This window comes from Sceloporus occidentalis, unplaced genomic scaffold (assembly GCF_023333645.1).
Source record: "Sceloporus occidentalis isolate IW3139 unplaced genomic scaffold, rSceOcc1.0.p SCAF_39, whole genome shotgun sequence".
In the NCBI taxonomy this organism is placed as follows: domain Eukaryota; kingdom Metazoa; phylum Chordata; class Lepidosauria; order Squamata; family Phrynosomatidae; genus Sceloporus; species Sceloporus occidentalis.
Genome location: NW_028317019.1, coordinates 7488213 through 7510610, shown reverse-complemented (window position 1 = coordinate 7510610; position 22398 = coordinate 7488213). Strand labels below are relative to the sequence as shown.

Here is a 22398-nt window from a genome sequence, read left to right as displayed (position 1 = left end):
TCGTCAAATGAGGGAGAGGTTTAAAATAGATGTGAAATCAGAAGGAATACAAAATGAAAGATGGGAATTGTGGAAGCCATGCTCCATGTTCATTCCATGCCTGATGAGAGTGTTGGGTGCGAGGCATTGGAGAAGCATCCAGCTGTGTTTCTCTAGCCAGAAGCCAAAGGAAGGCATTCTCCTCTGAGGGCCACTGGGGAGGTCAGGAGGTTTCAGCAGATGATGCGCTCATTTCACATCTAGCTACAGGGACATAGCCAGGGTCCTCTCCAGTTCCCCATCCCCTGACCCCCCTCCACTCTCACAAGGCATGGAGTGTCAGGACCATGGTCAACAGGTCTGAGGAAATGACATGCATGTGGCCACTAGGGGGAGCTGTTGTGGAAGTCATTGACAGCTCTAGTGGCAGTTAGATGTGTCAGCATTTAAACAGTGCATCACTGGAATGTTGATGCAACTGTCAACTGTCATTCTCAACTGTCACTGAGGAAGAGTCAGACAGTGTGTGCCTCAGAGTGGGTTGTTACTGGTGTGGATGGTGGAGGGTGTCGATGTATATAGTGTTGTACACAGTGGAACTTCTTATATGAATAAAAGCCTCATCTGAGAGAAGATTACATTGAGAAAGCGACAGGTGTTTCTTCAGCTCACAAGCTACTGACTACAGTCAAGGTGGAGAAACTAGCGCCATACATTAGCGTGTTGCCTCACATGGTGTGCAACATAGCAACGTCAAAAGCGTTTTAACATGGAGTATCTGTTGTATAGGGGAGCTGTAGTGAATCTATGCTAGGTCCATGGGGCTTTGTTTGGTGAAGAGGGAGGAAGGGGATGCCCACCTCTGCATTGGCCCAAAGGCATATGTCACCTGCGTATCTCACTAGCAGCACTCTGTTCTCTGTGTCTTTGAGTGATGCAGGGTTTCTTGACAAATCAAGCCTAACCCTAGTCTTTTTTCTCAGGAACTTCATCTCGGCCTCCTTATACACAGCTTTGGGGCATATTTTGTAGGAAGAGACCCAAGTGCAAGGCTACCAGGACCCCCACCCCCTTCCCACCTAATGGCCAACACAGAGGCCAAGCAGAGGGAGTTGAAGAGAAAGAGGCTATCCAAGTACAACTCTTTGGTGAGTCGCCATCCTGACTATTAATTTCATTTGTGTCACTGCTGGGCCAACTCAGGAAGGCAAGTGGCAAACATATTGTCTCAGTTTGGCAGAGAAAGTCCTGGTTAATCCTCTGTCACCCCACTTTTTCAGGGACTTTCGAAAAGGATTCAATACAAACTGATCTCAAAGGCAGTAGCTTTTTGCTTGCTAACAAAATTTAAAGTTTATTTCTTGGACTGAATTGTGAAGTGATGAAATGATATTTGGATGCACCATGTGCTTTCCTCCCCTTTTGCTTAGACACTCTCTGGATGAGGGTTATTTTCTATTTCAGGTGACCTTTGCAGATGTGGCAGTATATTTCACTGAGGATGAATGGAATCTGTTGACGAAGAAGCAGAGACTTATGTACAATTATGTAATGATTGACAATTATGAGAATGTGGCTTCTGTAGGTAAGGAACCTGAATCCATGGCTCTTTCTATAAAGACTACGGTCCCTTTCATACTATATTATCATTTTGCTTTGGTTCCACTAGAATTATAGTATCATAGAGTTGGAACAGACCACAAGGGCCATCCAGTTCAACCCCCTTCTGCCATGCAGGAATACACATTCAAATCACCCCCAAGAGATGGCCATCCAGCTTCTCTTTAAAGACCTCCAAAGAAGAGGAATCCACCAAACTCTAAGGGAGTATATTCCACTGTCAAAGAGCTCTTACTGTCATGAAGTTCCTCCTAATGTTTAGGTGGAACCCCTTTCCCTGCGGCTTGCATCCATTGTGGTGTCTCCTTTTCTCTGTAGCAGCAAAAAGCAACCTTGCGCAAAATGACACCCTTTCAAATACTTAAAAATGAATATCATATTTACTCTTTATCTACTTTTCTCCAGGATAAACATAACCAGCTCTCTGAGCTGCTCCTCATAGAGCTTGATGGTTTCCAGACCCTTCACCACTTTGGTTGCCCTCCTTTGGACGTGCTCCAATTTGTCAACATCCTTTTTGAATTGTCGGGCCTAGAACTGGACACATGATTAATCCAAGGGAGGCCTGACCAAAGCAGAATAGAGTGGCATTATTACTTCCCTTGTTCTAGAAACTATTCTTGTATTGCTGCAGCCTAGAATCACATGGGCCTTTTTAGCTGCTGCATCACACTGTTGGCGCATGTTCAACTTGCGGTCTACTTGGAATCCTAGAGCCCTTTCAAGCATAGTTTAATTGTGATAGCAACAGCTTGTAGAATATTTGAATCTGTAGTTCAGAGAGGCACTATTGCTCTCCAGTTTCTAAGGATTGTAAATACTCCATCCTAAACTGCCAGTTCTAGGATTTTGTGGAAAGAAGTCATTGAGATTAATGCTTTTCACACCCAAATGGTACTCAGCACATCCCTGAGCAAGTTTCCTACCTTTTTTGGCCCCTATTCCATCCTTTTAATGCTCTGGAGAGTCTTCTTGGGGGAAAGAACTCTCTTGGGCCTGCAGTGGCTCAGGGGGAGCCCAAGAGTGGCAAAATGGTGTCCACTTCCCCAAAGGGATGTTTTGCGATGTTGAATATTATTTCATCTCCCCCCCCCCCCCGGAAATACAATGTGGGGTTGCCCCTGAGATCTCCTCCAAACCCCATCAGTAGTCCATGCCTGTCTTATAAATGTTTTAAGGCTGTTTTAAGGCTGCTCCCTGGCACTTGACCCTCACCAAAATTGGAGTCCAGGTCCCAGCTCCTTTGCTCTGCCTTTGCCAATGAATTATTTGTATATTGATTATCCTGCCTTTCTCAACAAATGGGCCTAAAAGTGTCCCTTTTATGCATCACACTCTGTGGGTATGTGTCTGTGATAAAGAGACAGACGGAAAGTGAAAAATTGAAAGGCAGGGAAGAGATGCTGAAAATGAGATGCTGATGAGCAAGAAAGAAGGTTAGAGAGCAGAGGGAGAAAGTGAAGGGGATCAGGCCTCTGGGAGCCAGGAGGGGAAGGCAGGAGCAAAGCCAGGATCGCCTAGCTCTGTGCGGAGAGGAAGGGACCCCTGGGAAGGGCCAGGAGAGGGGCCTTGGGAATTGGGAGGCAGTTCTGACAGATTTTCAGAACTGGTTTCAGTGAACTAATGAGAACCGGCTCAGGTCCTTGTTTTCAGTCATATAAAGTGGTTTTATTTAGCAATTATGAGTAATATTTCGGAAGGAAGGAAAGGAGGACACAATTAGAGAAAAAGCACTTTTATTTTCCAACCTGAGCTTGCTTAGCTGCATTTTTCGTTCCAGAGGCCCTTTGTTACCCAAAATGCTGGAGTCTGGGGAGGACACTTGCAAGTGCTATGCTTTGGGGGGGGGGGGGATTTTGTACTTAGCTCAAAGAAGAGACATAATTTTGTTCAGGCAACAGTGACCTCGGAGGTCAGCCCAACTATACCAGGCACGCAATCTTACATAACTCCAGAGGCATTTCAAATGGGTTTTTATGTTTTATTTAGGGAAAAAGCAAAATACATGCATGCACGCGCGTACACACACACACACACACAAGCATTCATACATACACACAAGAGGTAAGTAACAAGGGTGGGATTGGTGAATAATGTAAAGCTGTACTAATGGTAATACATTTCCTAGAATGTTCTTGATTCCAATTCCTCAGAGTCCTGCAAGGGAATGGAAAGTAGGTTTGTTGAGTATATTGAGGAGCTTAGCCATGTAAACCAACAGAGTGTCTGTCTACAACGGGACTGACGCCAAAGAACAGTAAATATCGGGGCAGACATTTATACTGAAATTGTTGCTTACGGACAGAGACTAAGGGTTCAAAATGGTTTAAATCACTTTAGTATGTTTCCTGGGTGGGAAAAGAATGGTCTGAATCCAAATTGAATGCAATGGACGCTTGATGCAAATACCTCAGACAAAAGGGATTAGCACTCAGGTCCTTCTTGGCTCTGAATTCCAGTCCTGTTCATAAGCCAATGTACAGCGCGATCTGGAAACAACACTTCCAGATGCAGCTCAACAATAACATAGCAGAGTATGGAAACAAATATCCAGATATAGGTTTTGGCAGTGCACTGATTACTGTCCACACTTAAAAGTAACTCACAGACACAGTTGATTTCACCCAAGTCCTTGGAAGTTCTCTATCCTGAGTTGCAAAATAATACAAATATTTGCAAGCTCTCTGACTTCCATCAACTTCACCATCTCTTGTACACACAACTCCAATCCAGTCAACACCAATTCACATGTGAGCTGTATACTGTATTGGTTGTGAGTCATCTCCTGGTGCCAAACAGCATGAAGTGACCTCTGCAGTTAGATTGCATCATGCTTTGGGCTCTGACTCAGTACTCTATGGCAGCCTCACAGGAAATGATGCCAACTGTCAATCAAAGTATTTTTGCACATTTTTAATGGAATATTTTTTGAACAGCCCTTTGACTATCTGTTTCGACTGATTCCCTTAAGGCAGTTCTACTACAATCTCTTCTTTGCTCCTGTTAGTAGGGATACAATTGTTCCATGGATTTCGGGACATCTGCAATAGTGTCATGCTTGGGTCACTCTCAGCAACTTTATTAATTTAATATCAAATAGGGAGGGTTCAACAAGGGCTAAAAATTGGGGTAACACCCTCCTCTCTTAATTCTGATATTCATTCTTGACTGTGATTGTCCTTCTTTACAGAAGAACTTGTGAGTCATGAGAGAGTCCACACAAGAAAGAAGTCACATAAATGCCAGCATTGTAAGAAAGGTTTTTCTTCAAAGTCACACCTAGTGAGACATCAGAGAGTCCACACAGGAGAGAAGCCATACAAATGCCAGCGTTGTGGGAAAAGGTATGCCTACAAATCAGTCCTTGTCATGCATCAGAGAATCCACACAGGAGCAAAGCCATACAAATGCCAGCATTGTGAGAAATGTTTTTTGTCAAAGTCAAACCTAGTGATACATCAGAGAGTCCACACAGGAGAGAAGCCATACAATTGCCAGTGTTGTGGGAAAAGGTATGCCTACAAATCAGTCCTTGTCATGCATCAGAGAATCCACACAGGAGCAAAGCCATACAAATGCCAGCATTGTGGGAAATGTTTTTCTCGGAAGTCACACCTATTGGCACATCAGAGAGTCCACACAGGAGAGAAGCCATACAAATGCCAGCATTGTGGGAAATGTTTTTTGTCAAACTCACACCTAGTGACACATCAGAGAGTCCACACAGGAGAGAAGCCATACAAATGCCAGCATTGTGGGAAATGTTCTTCTTCAAAGTCAGACTTAGTGAGACATCAGAGAATCCACACAGGAGAGAAGCCATACAAATGCCAGCATTGTGGGAAATGTTTCTCTCAGAAGTCAAGCCTAGTGACACATCAGAGACTCCACACAGGAGAGAAGCCATACAAATGCCAGCATTGTGGGAAATGTTTTTTGTCAAACTCACACCTAGTGACACATCAGAGAGTCCACACAGGAGAGAAGCCATACAAATGCCAGCATTGTGGGAAATGTTTTTCTCGGAAGTCACACCTAGTGACACATCAGAGAGTCCAAACAGGAGAGAAGCCATACAAATGCCAGCATTGTGGGAAATGTTTTTTGTCAAACTCACACCTAGTGACACATCAGAGAATCCACACAGGAGAGAAGCCATACAAATGCCAGCATTGTGGGAAATGTTTCTCTCAGAAGTCAAGCCTAGTGATACATCGGAGAGTCCACACAGGAGAGAAGCCATACAAATGCCAGCATTGTGGGAAATGTTTCTCTCAGAAGTCAAGCCTAGTGACACATCAGAGAGTCCACACAGGAGAGAAGCCACTCAAATCTCAGCAGTAAACTAACATTGTTAGTTTCCAATAAGGAATACAAAAAGTATATTTTCAATCCAATGGTGAAAAGAAAAGGCCCTTGTGATTTTGTGTGTTACGTTTTTCTGTCTATATGTCTGTTTATGTTTTAAAGTTATAGTTTGTTAAGTTTAATTGCTATTAGTATAGATAATTGCTTCAGGTTATAAACTTGGCTGGGGATTATGGGTCATGGTATAGGTCAGCTAGATAGGGGATGATGGGATTTTTTTTACAACTGGCTAGAATAGTTATGGGAATGATAGCTTTTGGAAAGTGTGGGATGTTGTCTGAAGAAAGGTGGGGGCAGGTATTAACAGAAAGAGGCTAGTTTCTGGGAATGGCAAAGGGGGTCTTGTTCCCTTTGTGGCATAGACTTTGCGCCTGTGCAGGTGGGGGCTAGGTGTGGTAGAAGGTGGAGGTTTAGGTGTTGGGGTTTCAATGTATTCTTTGTCTTGGGGAGGACAGTTCTGGTTTAAACACTGAATTTCTGGTTATGTGTTCTCAATAAAGTTATTTGTTGTTTCAAAGTGTTGGACTCTTTGTTGTACAGAAGTTCTGAATTTGCACAAAATATACTTTATTCTCTCATCAGCCCTCAGCTCCATTCCCAGCCATAAGAAGAACAGAGGCAAACACACACAAACACATACCAAAGAGACAGATAGAGCTCTATGTACAAAGCAGAGCCTTCCTTCCTTCCCTTTCCCTCCTGAGTCCAGCTCCTCCTTGGGCTCCATTCTGGCATCCTCCAAGTCTCCTCAAAGGAAGGAAGGAAGGAAGGAAGGAAGGGTGCACTCCTTCCCTTTCCGCAAAGGCTCCCAACGGAATAAGCCTCAGCAGCAGCAGCAAGGCCCTGGCGATCCCTGCGCATGCTCAGGAGGGGCCTTTGGGGCATGTGCACATGCTCAGTCTCAGGCCCTGAAGCCATTGCTGCCCTCACAGTCTGTTCAGAGGGAGGAAGAGATGGAAGTGGGGGAGAGAAATGTATGAGAAAAAGGGGGCAGGGGGCACTTGAGGAGGGGCATGGCCATGGGGGGAGGGGGCAGGGTCCTTCAGATGTAAAAAGGACTTTGAGGAGCCCCTCCCTCCTGGAAAGTGGGGCAGAGGAGAGACCCTCCCTCCCTTCCTCCTCATTTGGGGGGTGATAAGGGATCGCAAGCCCCCCTCTTTGGTCTTCCAATGGGGGCACCCTCTTCATCTCTGGGAAGAGGGGAGGCTCCCAGTCAAAAGACTTGTGACAAATAAAAAGCATCAGATAGCATAGGCTTCAATAGCATTGGAAACAACAGCTTTCTGGGGGGAAGTGGTTTTCCCTGGGGAAGGGGGCTCCATCTGTGGGGGAGAGAAGAGCCCAGATTTAGGCCAAAGCCAAGAGCTGGCAGAAGGAGGGAGCTCAAAGCCCCTTCTGGGGAGAGGGATACCCCACTGGCAACTAGGCTTAGAGGCCCACAGGATCTGAATTAGGCCCCCCCCCCCACACACACACATCCTTTCCTTACCCTTCACAACAACCCTGCAAAGATCCCAGTGATCCTCCTCTGGGAACATGCAGAAAGGACATGGAAGCCATTGTTAGTTCTTTGCCTGAAAGCCCCCTTCCTTGAAGGGATGGAGGTTAAAGGAAGGAAAGAAGGAAAGTGCCAAGGGAAGAGATGGCATAAAGGGGCTGCTGAAAGACAGGGGGCATTTAGATAGGACTCCCTCAGCAGCCATTTTGGGAAAGAGGGCTCTGCCTCTGGACAGAGAGACGGAGAATGTGCTCATTTGGGGAAATGTTAGGGTCTCTCTGTTGGGCCACATTCTCCTCTGCCCTGGAGCCTTCTTTTGAAGCCCCATAGACAGGGAAGATCCAGACCTTGCCCTCCCCAGGAAAGGAAGCCCCCTCCCTTTGCAGGCCCCATAGACGGAGGGAAGATAAGAAGATGATAAAGAGGGGAAATCCCCTGGAGTGGATGGATCTACAGCTAGATATTATAAAACATTTCAAGGGGAAGTAGTGGATCCACTATATAAATGGTTTAATCCTATTAATGCAGAGGGGATTCCAGACTCATGGGAGCTAGCGAGTATCACTTTAATTCCTAAAGAAGGAAAGGACAGCGTGTTAATGACTAATTATAGACCAATAAGTTTGCTGAACACTGATTAGAAGATATTCACACAAATACTTGCCAGCCGACTGAAGGGAATTTTGAATTTGACAATTGGGAAGGAGCAAAACGGGTTTTTACCGGGCAGACAGATTAGGAACAATATCAGAACGATTATAAATTGTCTTTAATTTTACCAGGTCAGTAATGAGAAAAACTGTGCCATCATTGCTATTGACATGGAGAAAGCCTTTGACAGCGTGAGATGGGATTTTTTGATAGAAGGAGTAAAAAGTATGGGAATGGGAGAGAATAACGCAAATATATAATCGGCAAAGAGCTTAATTATCAACGGAGAAAGATCCCAAGAATGTATGGTAAATAAGGGCACAAGGCAAGGATGCCCGATATCACCGCTCTTATTCTTAGAAGTGATGGAAATTTTGATTTCTTCTTTTAAAGGTAATCCAAATATAAAAGGGATTAACAGGAAATGAAACCAAGATAAGAGCATTTGTGGATGATTTGGTAACAGTTTTGGAGGACCCAAATTGGGGTAGAGAACCGCTGCTACAGGAGCTAAACAAATTCGGCAAATTCACAGGACTGAAAATCAATAAAGACAAGACAGTGTTGATAACTAAAAACATGACTGGAGAAGAAGTAGAGGAATGAAAGAGGAAACTGGGCTTCCAAGTAGGAAAGAAACTGAGGTGCTTAGGAATTTGGATTTCTAAAGACAATAATTATTTAGACATAAGACATAAGAGACATAAGAGAAAATTTAAGGAGATGGAGCTGGTTAAATCTTTCACTACGAGGCAGAATTGCCGTAATCAAAATGGCAGTTCTACAGAAAATTATGTTTCTGCTACAAAATTTGCCAATAGAAATTAAGGATAAGATATTTAAAGGTTGGGAAGCCGAGCTAAAAAAATCCATATGGAAAGGACACAAACCTCGGATTAAATGGGAAGAGCTCAAAGATGCTTCAGAGAGAGGGCTATTCGCTCCCAGACTTCAGATTATATTATTGGGCATGTAATCTAATTTGGATCCAAAACTGGATTAAATTAGAGGACAAAGAAATGCTTGATCTAGAGGATGTGCAGTTAAGATTTGGTTGGCACGCCTTCTTATGTTATGAGAAGTTGGGGATGAATAAAGATTTCAATAATCATCCAATGAGGAAATCTTTACTACTCACTTGGAACAAGATTAAAAAGACATTTTAAGTTACCACTTCGGACATCGGCCCAGGAGCCACTCTTCGGTAGATGGATAAGCATCAGTAATTGGCTGACTTACAAACATTGGCTTAAGAAGGATCAATCAGGGAATTGGTCGATAAGATCTAGGGAAGATATTAACAAGGATGGACATAATAGACAGTGGTTTAATTCCTACCAGCTAAAACAAAGATTTCTGGTAGACAACAAAACAATAGGAATTGAAGCCAGACTAAACGGATTGGATGATTTGTTCTGGCAACCTGATAAGAAAAAGATATCCAAATGACACAAACTACTGTTGAGCAGGAATATGGAACAGGAGACTGTAAAAGAGTATATGGTGAAATGGGCGCAGGATATGGGATGCAAAATTGAAATGGAAGAATGGCAAAACGCCTGGAATAGAACAAATAAATGTGTTCTTAATAAAGTTCTTTGTTATTTCAACACAATGGACTCATTGATGCATATAAGTTCTGAATTTGCACAAAACTGACCCTTTCTTCTCTTCTCAGTCCTCAGCTCCATTCCCAGCCATATGAGCAGCAGAGGCAAACACACACACACTCAGAGAGACAGATCTGTATGTACAAAGCAGAGTCTTCACAGCCTTTCCCTCCTGAGTCCAGCTCCGCAGCTTGGACTCCGTTCCGGAAGGAAGGAAGGAAGGAAAAAAGAAGGAAGGGTGTAATCCTTCCCTTCTTCCAAATGCCGACAATGGAATAAGCAGCAGCAGCTAGGGCTTTGCGATCCCTGCGCATGCTCAAGAGGGGCCTTTGGTGGCAAATGTGCACAGTCTCAGCCCCTGAATCTGCCTCCTCCCGGTTTTGGGAACATGCTGAACAGACCCTGGACCCGCTTGAAAGGATGTAGGTAAAAGGAGTAGAAGGAAGGAATAAAGGAGTGAAAATGCCAAGGGAAGAGAAGCATAAAGGGATGGCTTAAGTGGGGGGGGGGGATGTGGAACCTGATCCAGGCACCTGCCCCCCAGAACCCACCATTAGAGCCTACCACAGATCACTGTGATGCTTTAAATGACTATTTCACAGATAATATCTCTCAGATAAGAGCTGACTTGGATGCCAGCATTATTGCAGAGGCTATAGGTGAGGTGTCCAGTGACTCTGTGAATAAGATCGTACTGGATCAAATTGAATCTGTGAGTACTGAGGACATAGACAAGCTCCTTAGAAGTGTAAAGAAGACAACTTGCCCCCTGGACCCTTGCCCTTCATGGCTGGTCCTCCAAGGAGGAGATGCACTTAGGACTCACCTGAGCTATATCATAGATGCATCTCTTAGGGAGGGCTATTTTCCATCTTGCTTAAAAGAAGCGGTGGTACGGCCGCTTCTGAAAAAGCCCTCCCTAGATCCCTTGGACATGAACAATTACATACCGGTCCCCCATCTTCCATTTCTAAGCAAGGTGATTGAGAGGGCAGTTGCTCTTCAAGTTCAAGTGGTCTTGGATGAAAGAGATTATCTAGACCCCTTTCAAATTGGCTTCAGGATGGGATACAGAGTCAAGTCTCCTTAGATGATCTCTGCTTGAGCATCGACAGGGGAAGTATGACCCTGTCGGTGCTTTTGGACCTCTCAGTGGCTTTTGATACCATCAACCATGGTATCCTTCTGGAAAGCCTGAGGGAATTGGGGATCGGGGGCACTGCGTTGCGGTGGTTTTGGTCCTATCTCAGAAACAGATTCCAGATGGTGATGCTTGGGGACAGTTGCTCCTCCAAAACGGATCTTAAATTTGGCATCCTTCGTCGCATCATCATGTCCCTAATGCTATTTAACATCTACATGAAACCGCCTGGAGAGATCCTCTGGAGGTATGGGATGGGGTTTTATCAGTACGCTTATGACATCCAATATCTCTCCATGCCCCAGACTTCAGCGTCAACTAAGGAAGGCATCTCCCCTCTGAATGAATGACTTGAGGGAGTAATGGGCAAGATGAGGAAATCAGATTGAAAGTGAATCCATTTAAGACAGAAGTACTTGTTGTTGGAGCCTCTAACCCAGGTATGGAGGTTTGTCTACCGCTCCTGGACGGGGTCACAGTTCCCCTAAAGGACTATGTTTGCAGTTTGGGGGTGCTCCTGGTTCCTTTGCTCCAGATGTCAGCTCAGATAGATGCGATGGCCAAGAGTGCCTGTTATCAGCTTCGGTTGATACGCCAGCTGCGCTCTTTCCTGGAACCTGAAGACCCAGAAACTATGGTTCATGCACTGGTAAGCTCACATCATGACTTCTGCAATGCGCTCTACATAGGGCTACCCTTGCAGTAAGTCTGGAAACTTCAACTAATTCAAAATATGGCAGATCACTGTGACTATTTATTTATTGATTGATTTAGGTTCAGGTGGGCTTTATTTATAAATTCACATACAGTTATACATTTGCGATTGTACTTTCCAGTTATTGATAACTTCTGCCAGCATCTCTTGAACATACACAATATTTACAGATTGATCATATTTACAACTTCTAATACCTTCCAATACATGTTCTATTTATTATCCTGGCATCACCTATATATTCTGTACTGATATTTTGCTCCTCCCTGTATTTTCCCCTTACATTAGAAAAGAGGTAGAGAGCAAACTCTTCAAGTATCTTTATTGTATTTTCTGGAGTGAGATGGGCTTTTCCAACTGACTCACTTATAATTAGTATTAACTATTAATGAGTCCTTCTTTCTTGGAATGGCTCAAGCCCTTAAAGGCTCAGGCCCCTTCCTCCTCCTCCAGTTTCTCCTCTGGAGGGACTGAGCATGCTCAGTGGCAGCCTGGGCAGCCATCTTCCTTCAGGGCAGAGGGGCTTCAGTGGCTGCTACTGAGCATGCCCAGATCTCTTGAGGACCATGCTCAGTACTCTCCCTCCCTCCCTTGGTGTTTCCATGGCGACAGCAGACTCTGCCTGGCAACAATGAAGGAGGCCATTCTCAGAGGCACAAAGACACTCTTCTGGGGGATGATATCACTGGTGGGCAACCGTCCAATCAGAGGGCAGCTGTTGGGGAAGAAGCTTCTAGAAGGTGGCTGCTGAGCCTAGAGAGGCCTGAATGGGGTCCTAGGAGGCTGTGGCTTTGACCATTGGCTGCTTAGGAAGAAGAAGGGCTCCTTCTGGGTCTCCTTGGCAGGGAAGGGAAGGTGGGGCCTCCATGGGGGACTCCCCAGTTTGGTTCCTCTGTGAGAATGAGGACTGGAGGGGAAGAGCCCCATTTTGGAGCCAGAGATGGGGGGATGGAGGGCCTTCTGTAGGGAGGCAGCTTTGGGGCTGGAAGCAAGGAAGGCCCCTTCTCCTCCTCCAAAGGCTCCTCTGGCTGCCAGGCCTCCTCTTCCTTCTTGGGGGTCTCTGGGGGTCTATGAGATTTCAGAGGGGAATCAAAGGGTGTCTCTGTGTGAATATATACATCTGCTTCTGTTCAGGCAAAAGAGGACCATCTCTGGTGTTGAAGCTCTTTCCAGACTCCTCTCCAAAGGCTGGATCCTGGAGGGAAGGGGCTCTGGCTCTGTTTCCTTCATTGCAAACAGTTGGTCTTCTTTCAACTGGGATGGACATCCTATTGCCCACCAGATGTTGACAGACTACAGCTCCCATCATCCCCCTGGACAGCAGAACAAATAAAAGAAGGATGCTGGGAGTTGTAGTACACTGACACCTGGAGGCCAAAAGAAATCCCATCCCTAGTTTAGGACTAAGCCTTGTGCGTAATCCCAGCTAGAGGGGTTTGGGGTTGGTTTTCTTAATGAAGAAAGAAGGAACCCAAGACAAGAGCCTTTTCCTGTTCCTTGATCTGTTCAGTTGGCTTCACTCTGGAGCAACCCTAAGAAGGAGGGAACTCCAAAGACCTTGTTATTAACTGACTGAACAAGGTCTTGCAAGCTGAAAGTCTTCCTTTCCTTGACTCAGTCCACCTCCAGCCACTCTTTCTCTTCCCTGATGCCTTCCACTTTACTGACCATCCTCCTTTTTCCAGGGAGTCATGTCATCTAACTATCTGCCCAAATACAATAGCTTCATTGATTTGTTTGATCTTCTAGGAAAGGTTGAGGCTTGCTTTGCTCTGAGAGCCATTGAATTCTATCTTTGGTGGTCCATGGAAGACTGCATAAGTGTTGCACATGTAACACACCTCCATTTGTACTTTCTGCAGGTGTGCAAAGAACCAAGATGGCCTCCAAAGGAAGGAAGAGAGGAGAAACTACCCTCAGTTCCTCCTTCGAGGAAGAAAATGGAGGAAAGAAGACCTTGGGACAGTAAATGTTCAGCCCTCCTTTTTTGAAGTGGAGCCTTTGGGAATTTGAGAGACTGGGATGCAATGGGGGTCAGTTATGTACAATCCTCTGTCTTTCAGTGATTAGTTGATCCGTGGTCCCTGCCATCTTGCCCTTGCTTCCCCTCCCAGCCAACCAGAGCCAAGGATGGTGGGAGGGATTGGGATTCCAGCCAACCAGAGCCAGGGATGGATTGAGGGATTGGGATTCCAGCCAATGATGGCCCCTCAGAGTGTCCTCAGGAGGACTTCTTCTGTTCCTGCCTTTGTCCTTCTGTGGAAAATTGATTAAGGGAGAAAAAGATGACAAATGCAATGAACTATAAGGGAAGGTTATTGTTGGGGTATCTTTCCCCTTTTTGTTGATTTGTTTTTAGTGGTTTTAATTCCGTGGAGAGTTTGTTTAATTGGGTTTTAGGAATAACCTTTTGAGGTCTTTACTTATGTTTTTGCATATTCTTTGGTCAGCATTGGTTTTAATTCTTGTTAGCCACTCCTGCAGTCCCAGGGCTGGGTAAAAGACAGAAGGTGGGTGGGTGGAAGAATGATGATGAAAGCAGAGGAGGAGAAGGATCCACTCTTCCCAGAGCCACCTCCAACTCTGTCCTGTTTTGCCCTTGCAAGGCTAGCCAACCCTCAGTCCAGAATCTCAGTGTTTCAAGCACTGAGTGAAAGGGAGAAGGGATGGTTGTCTCACCAAGTCCTGCGTAGCAAAAGCAGTGGTGGCATAATCCAGTCCATGTTCATCACGAGGCTTCAGTCATTCCAGTCCATCAGGTTCAAAGGGGAAATCTGAGAGTCCTCCAGGTCTGAGCAGAATTCCAGGTAACTGGCATTCAGCCAACATTCAAGGCAAGAGCAAGGTGTCTCCCAAGCACCACAGATGGTTCTCAACCATGCTGGACCGAGGGAGGTGCTGGGATGTTTCTAACCCATCTGGGTCTCGCATGTTCTAGCTGTTGGCTTCCTACTTAACCATAGAGAATGCCCTTGTCTCTCTTTTTCCTGGGGTCTCTCTGTGGGAGTAGGCCCCAGTCAATCTGGCTCAGGAGGAGGGAAACCTTGCTGCTGGGAACCTGACCCTAGGACTGGCTGCAGGCTTACCTCCAGAGGATCTGACAGTGGCTGCAGCCCTGGCTTGTCCCTGGGATCTCCGCCTCCACCTCAGACTCAGAGGACAGGCCTGGCTCCTGGCGGCAGGGCATGGCAAGCACTCACCCGGAGCGCCACCTTCATTCAAACCCCAAAGGGGGAAAGTTCCCAGAGATCAAGCAGCTTCTAGTAAGCATGGCCAATGGTGAGGGAGAGTGGGAGTTGCAGTCCATCAACATCTGAAAATCTACCTGATTCCCATCCCTGTTGGAAACGCTGCGTTGCTTTTAAGGAGTTTGTGGGGGGTTGGCTTGCCCCCAAACTTGTTGGGCAATCAGCTCAGGACTGGCATCTCTGCCAGGATGATGTTCCTGCCACCCTCACGCTTGACCTCGCCTGAGCCAGAGAAGAGCTGCCACACTCAGAGGCATTCCTAGTATATTTGTGCAAATCATTCATCAATCATCCCTCTCTTCCACAGCCTTTTCGGGTCCAGCGGAGCTGCTGAACAAGCAGAAGAGGGCAAGGCTCGCTTTCTCTTGCCAGACCCATAACTTCAGCACCCCTTCTTAGCAGCACCTAGGTGATGCCCCCCGCACCCTCCTGGCAATGCCCTTGGCCATCCTTCTGGCCTGGGCCAGTCAAGCCCTGGACCGTCTTCCTTCCTGATCTCTCACACCAAGTTATAGTCGGTGCCCTGACTGAGGTTCTCTGGCTAGTGCTGGAGGAAATGCTTGCCTTTGCGTGGAGTGGGAATCTCTGGCTTCAATTATCTTATTCAAGAAGAATATGCAAAAATTCTGAGGAAGTCAGTGAGCATGTGAAATAAAAGTACTGTCAGTCCTTGGTATACGCTGGGGTTTGGTTCCAGGACCCACGGTGGATGCCAAAACCCATGCATGCTCAAGTTACAGCGGACCCTTGTTATACGCTGGGGTTTGGTTCCAAGATCCTCTGTGTATTACAAAATCTGTGTATGCTCAAGTGCCATTCAATACAATGACATAGAAAAATGGTGTCTCTTATAAAAAATGGAAAATCAAGGTCTGATATTTGAAATTTATACTTTTTTTAACATTTTCAAACCATGTATGCTTGAATCTGTGTATAAAATAATCCCTGTATAAGAAGGGCCGACTGTACCTTAAATACAAGGGCATACTAAAATAGTGTCCCTTAAATAAAATAAAATAAAAAGAGTTACTTTTTGGAACTGATAAATTTTGAAAATATTTTCAAGGTCTGGATGCTTGAATCCATGGACAAACATCCGTGGAAATTAGCTGGGAAACAAAGCAGTCCCAGATTGCAAGCAGACCTCTAGAAATTCCCTCCACAGCTGGTCCAGAAACATTCTAATTTTATGTTATCTAAGCAGAAAGGCAGACTAGTCCATCTTCTGGGATTAAGCTGGAGCCACGTCTAGCCAGCAAGAAAGGTCTGAAAGCGAAACAGCGTGGTGCCATGGACTGAGGGCTGGACTAGGACCGGGAGACCAGTATTCGAATCCTCACTCAGCCTTGGAAATCCATGGGTGAGCTTGCATATATCGCACTCTCTCAGCCTCAAAGGAAGGCTCTTCTGAATAAATATGGACATAAAAGAGACCCCTATGACTAAGTATTATACAGTGGTTTGAGTATTGGCCTAGTACTCTGAGAAACCAAAGTTTAAATCCTCACTCGGCCATAGAAACTCAATGGCTGCCCTTGGGCAAGTTACACTTTCTCAGTCTCAGAAGAAGGCAGTGGTAGCAAGGCTTTTACCAGAGGACCTCAATGTGTGGGGCGGATTGTATGGGAGAAGGCGATCCTGTAAGTAAGGTTATAACCAAGATCTTGTACTGTGCCCTGAAATTAATGGACGGCCAATTAAGAGATTTTAATATAGGTGTGATATGGTCACCTCTAGATCTTCCAGTGACCACTCTGACAGCCATATTTTGGATTAGATGAATTTTCCAGACTTGGTACAAGGGTAGCTATAGTAGAGCGCATTACAGAAGTAAAGATGTGAGGTTACCAGAGCATGCATGATAGTTTTCGGGTCTACAAGTTCCAGGAAGGGGCACAGTTGGCATATCAACCAAAGCTGATAACAGGCACTCCTGGCCATCGCATCTATCTGAACTCACATCTGGAGCAATGGATTCAGGAGCACCCCCAAACTGCAAACACAGTATTTTAGGGGAAGTGTGACCCCATCCAGGACCGGTTGACAAATCTCCATACCTAGATTAGGATCTCCATCAAGTACCTCGGTCTTATCTGGATTCAGTTTTAATCTGTTTCTCCTCATCCAGCACATTACTGCCCCAAGACATTCATTCAGAGGGGAGATGCCTTCCTTAGTTGATGCAGAGGTATGGGGCATAAAGAGATATAGTTGGGTGTCATCAGCGTATTGATAGCACTCCACTCAGTTTCTCCAGATGATCTCTCCCAGTGGTTTCATGTAGATGTTAAACAGTATTAGTGACAGGATGATGCCCTGAAGAACGCCAAATTTAAACTCCCTTTTAAAGGAACAACTGTTCCCAAGCATCTCTTTCTGGAATCTGCTGGAGAGATAGAACTGGATCCACTGCAATGCATTGCCCCTGATCCCCAATTCCCTCAGGCTTTCCAGAACGATACCATGGTCGATGGTATTGAAAGCCACTGAGAGATCCAAAAGCTTCAACAGGGTCACACTTCATCTGTCAGTGTTCAAGCAAAGATCATCTACTAAGGCGACTATAGCATTCTCGACTCCGTATCCCGTCTTGAAGCCAGTTTGAAATGGGTCTAGATAATCTGATTCTTCCAAGAATGCTTGGAGTTGAAGAGCAACTTCCTTCTCAATCACTTTGCTTAGAAATGGAAGATGGATCTGTAATTGTTCATATCCAAAGGATATAGGGAGGGCTTTTCCAGAAGATGTTGAACCACCGCTTCTTTTAAGCAAGATGGAAAATAGCCCTCCCTAAGAGATGCATCTATGATACATCTCAGGTGAGTCCTAAGTGCATCTCCTACTTGGAGGACTAGCCATGAAGGGCAAGGGTTGAGAGGGCAAGTTGTCTTCTTCACACTTCCAAGGAGCTTCTCCACATCCTCAGTACTCAAAGATTCAAATTGATCCAGTATGATCTTATTCACTGAGTTACTGGACACCTCACCTATAGCCTCTATAATAATGTCGGCCTCTAGAAGAAGGGAAGGAGTATGCCCTTTCTTCCTTCCTTCCATCTTTCCTTCCGGAATGGAGCCCAAGCTGCAGAACTGGACTCAGGAGAGAAAGGCTGGGAAGACTATGCTTTGTGTGTGTGTGTGTGTGTGTATGTGTTTGCCTCTGCTGTTCTTATGGCTGTGAATGGAGGTGAGGACTGGGGAGAGAAGAAAGTGTCAATTTTGTGCAAATGCAGAACTTCTGTGCATCAAAGAGTCCAGTGTGTTGAAATAGCAAAGAACTTTATTGAGAACACATAGAAGGAATTCAGTGTTTAAGCCCACTTCAAGCCAAACTATACATTAAAACCCCCAAACCTAAAACACCACCCTCTTCCCAACCTAGCCCTCACCTCCAATTCCTACAGTCTATGCCCCACAGGTAACAAGACCCCCTTTGCCACCCCCAGAAACTAACCCCCTTCCTGTTAATATCATTCCCATAACTATTCGAGCCAGCTGCAACAAATCCCACCCCTCTATTTCGCTAACCTATACTACAATCTCCAGTCAAATTTATAAACTATGATCTATACTAACAGCAATGAAAACCTAAACTTAACAAAATATAACTTTAAAACATAAACAGACTTATCCACAGACAAACCACAGACATATGGATAGACAACCCTTACAAACAAAACCATAAGGGCCTTTTCACTGCTGGATTAAAATATATTTTCTATATTAATTCTTGAAAAAATAATGTTAGTTCACTTCTGGGATTTGTGTGGCTTCTCTACTGTGTGGACTCTCTGGTGTGTCACTAGGTATGACTTGGATGAAAAAAATTTCCCACAATGCTGGCATTTGTATGGCTTCTCTCCTGTGTGGCCTCTCTGGTGTCTTACTAGGTGTGACTTCAAAGAAAAACATTTCCCACAATGCTGGCATTTGTATGGCTTCTCTCCAGTGTGGACTCTCTGGTGTGTCACTAGGTTTGACTTCAAAGAAAAACATTTCCCACAATGCTGGCATTTGTATGGCTTCTCTCCTGTGTGGACTCTCTGATGTTTCACTAAGTCTCCCTTCAAAGAAAAACTTTTCCCACAATGCTGGCATTTGTATGGCTTCTCTCTTGTGTGGACTCTCTGATGTCCCACTAAGTGTCCCTTCAAAGAAAAACATTTCCCACAATGCTGGCATTTGTATGGCTTCTCTCCAGTGTGGACTCTCTGGTGTGTCACTAGGTTTGACTTCAAAGAAAAACATTTCCCACAATGCTGGCATTTGTATGGCTTCTCTCCAGTGTGGACTCTCTGGTGTGTCACTAGGTTTGACTTCAAAGAAAAACATTTCCCAAAATGCTGGCATTTGTATGGCTTCTCTCCTGTATGGACTCTCTGATGTGTCACTAGGTATGAATTCCGAGAAAAACATTTCCCACAATGCTGGCATTTGTATGGCTTCTGTCCGGTGTGGATTCTCTGGTGTCTCACTAGGTTTGACTTGAAAGAAAAACATTTCCCACAATGCTGGCATTTGTATGGCTTTGCTCCTGTGTGAGATCTCTGATGTATCACTAGGTATGACTTGCAAGAAAAACATTTCCCACAATGTTGGCATTTGTATGTCTTCTCTCCTGTGTGGACTCTCTGATGTTTCACTAGGCTTGGCTTCTGAGAAAAACATTTCCCACAATGCTGGCATTTGTATGGCTTCTCTCCTGTGTGGACTCTCTGATGCTTGACAAGGACTGACTTGTAGGCAATTTTTTTTCCACAATCCTGACATTTATGTGACTTCTTTCTTGTGTGGACTCTCTCATGACTGACAAGTTCTTCTGTAAACAAGTACAATGACAGACAAGACTGAATCTCAGCGTTAAGAGAGGAAGGTGTTACCCAAGATTTAGCCCTATGTTCACCCCTCCCTATTTCAGGTTAAATTAATAAAGTTGGTGTGAGTGACATGAGCATGACACTGTTCTGGATGCCCCCAAATCCATATAATGATTGTATCCTTACTCATAGGAGCTAGCAAAGAAGAGATTGTAGGGGAACTGCCATGAGGAAATCAGTGGAAGCAGATAATCAGGCCATTGAAAAATATTCCATTAAATTTGTGTAAAATTATTTTGATTGAAAAGTGGCATCATTTCCTGTGAGACTGCCATAGAGTGTTGAGTCAGAGCACATGGCATGACTCACAACCAATACAGTTACAGGCCAGCTAAAAAGGCCAATGTCATTCTAGGTTGCATCAATACAAGTAAAGTTTCGAGATCAAGGGATGTAATAGTGTTACTCTATTCTGCTTTAGTTAGAATAATTCTGTGTCCAGTTCAGGGCCCCACAATTTAAAAAGGATGTTGTCAAGTTGGAACATGCCCAGAGGAAGGCAGCCAAAGTGGTGAAGGATCTTGAAACCATCAAGCCCTTTGAGGAACGACAGTAAGACCTCTTTGACAGTGCAACTCCCTTGGTTTCGTGTAGTCCTCTTCCTTGGTGGTCTTTAAATAGAGGCTGGATGGTGTTTGGAAATGATTCTATAATTCTAGTGGAATCATAACACCAGGATAATTAAGCATAAAAGGGACCTCAGTCTTCATAGAAAGGACAATGGAGTCAGGTTCCTTACCCACAGAAGCCACATTCTCATAATTCTCCATCATTACACAATTGTACATAAGTCTCTGCTTCTTCGTCAACAGATTCCATTCATCCTCAGTGAAATATACTGCCACATCCGCAAAGGTCACCTGCAACAGAAAACAGCCCTCATCCAGAGAGTGACTAAGGAAAAGGGGAGGAAATCGCATGGTGCATCCCAAATATTATTTCATCACTTCAGAATTCAGTGCAGGAAATAAACTTTAAATTATGTTAGCAAGCAAAAACCTGCTGCCTTTAAATCTAGTTTGTCTCGAATCCTTTCAATATAATATACTTAGGGAGCTGGACATGTTTAGCCTGGAGAAGGCAATAATAATAATAATAATAATAATAATAATAATACATTTTATTTATAGACCGCAATGATCATAAGTTAAGAGGTGATATGATAGCCCTGTTTAAATACTTGAAGGGATGTCATATTGAGGAGGGAGCAAGCATGTTTTCTGCTGCTCCAGAAAACAGGATCCGGAACAATGGATGCAAGCTCCAGGAAAAGAGATTCCACCTGAACATTAGGAGGAACGTCCTGACAGTAAGGGCTGTTTGACAGTGGAACACACTCCTTCCTCAGAATGCAGTGGCGTCTCCTTCTTTGGAGGTCTTTAAGATGAGGCTGGATGGCCATCTGATGTGTATGCTTTGATTGAGAGTTCCTGCATGGCAGGGGGTTGGACTGGATGGCCCTTGTGCTCTCTTCCAACTCTATGATTCTAATATCATAAACAATATAATTTAGGCCATTGCTGGGATATTGAAGATGTATTAGGATACTCACTATCCCAACACATACAGAACATTTAGCCACCAAAGAATTATAGTGCATTTAGAAATTTCTTGTCACATTTCAGAGGCAAACGTCATTTTTAATAACAGTTTTGGGGAGCACGCTGGGATTGAGGGCTACTGGGGCTACCCCATATTTAGATCCAGAGATGTTCCCCCATATTCTGCAACATTGCAGAGATGGGAAAAGCAAGACACATGTGGACAAGCAATCCAGAAGGCGGTGAGGATGGCCAAAGTTGTTTATGAGGAAGGTCACACATATGGGGAAGGGCACAGCAGTTTGCTTTAGCTTCAGCCTCCTGGGAAGGGCAATATCCTGCCTCCATCTTTCCTCTCTTCTCCCCACTTTTGAGTTGATGGGGTGCAAACTGAATGGCACTCAGGAACTGAAGTGAGCTGAGAAGGGGGAAAATGGGAGGATGAGAGAGCAACCGGGACATTTTTAAAAGCCCCTGAAAAAGTTGGGTGACAGAGGGTTAACCAGGACTGTCTCTGCCATATTGGGAGAATATGTTCTCCGCTTGCTTTCATGAACTGGCCTAGCAGTGACACAGATGAAAATTAATAGTCAAGAACTTCAACTCACCAAAGAATACTTGTACCTCCGCAGACTGTTTCTTTTGGAGCCCAACGCCCTCCGCTTGGCTTCTGTGTCGGCCATCAGGTGGGCAGGGGTCCTGGTGGTCTTGCACTTGAGTCACTTCCAGCAAGAGAGGCCCCAAAGCCGTGTAGAAGGAAGCAGAGATTAAGGTCCTGAGAAAAGGGAGCAGGGTTAGGATTAACTTGGCAAGAAACCTTGCAGCACTCAAAGACACAGAGAATAGCATCCTGCTGGTGACATACGCAGGTGACATATGCCTCCTTTGGGTCAATGCAGAGGAGGGCATCCCTTCCTCTCTCTGCACCAAACAAAGCCCTCTGGACCTAGCATAGATTCACTGCAGCTCCCCTACACAACAGATACTCCATGCCCTATTAGTTACGAAGGATGAGGAGATGGGGAATTGGAGAGGGCCCTGGTTATGTCCCTCCAGTTAGATGTGAAATGGGTGCATCACAAATAAATAAATAAATAAATAAATCATCTGCTGAAACCTCCAGATGTCCCTAGTGCTTTTTCACAGCATCA

General features: G+C 44.9%; 1 protein-coding gene across 2 annotated transcripts; it reads left to right on the top strand.

The window, feature by feature from the left end:
- Positions 1–966: 966 nt before the first annotated feature.
- On the top strand, positions 967–6370 carry LOC149290510 (uncharacterized). Of its 2 annotated transcripts, XM_089489379.1 has the most exons (3): positions 967–1127; positions 1444–1564; positions 4790–6370. In XM_089489379.1, the coding sequence occupies exons 1-3, from the start codon at positions 1062–1064 to the stop codon at positions 5941–5943; spliced, it is 1341 nt and encodes a 446-aa protein (XP_089345505.1). In that variant the 5' UTR covers positions 967–1061; the 3' UTR covers positions 5944–6370. The 2 variants fall into 2 exon arrangements, with proteins under 2 accessions (XP_089345505.1, XP_089345504.1); XM_089489378.1 differs by lacking the exon at positions 967–1127 and having other exon boundaries at positions 1255–1564.
- Positions 6371–22398: the final 16028 nt, after the last annotated feature.

Coding starts and splice junctions, on each gene's coding strand:
- LOC149290510 (XM_089489378.1), top strand. CDS start 1,366: ATGATATTTGGATGCACCATGTGCTTTCCTCCCCTTTTGCTTAGACAC. Junction 1,565..4,789: donor TGAGAATGTGGCTTCTGTAG/GTAAGGAACCTG, acceptor CCTTCTTTACAG/AAGAACTTGTGAGTCATGAG.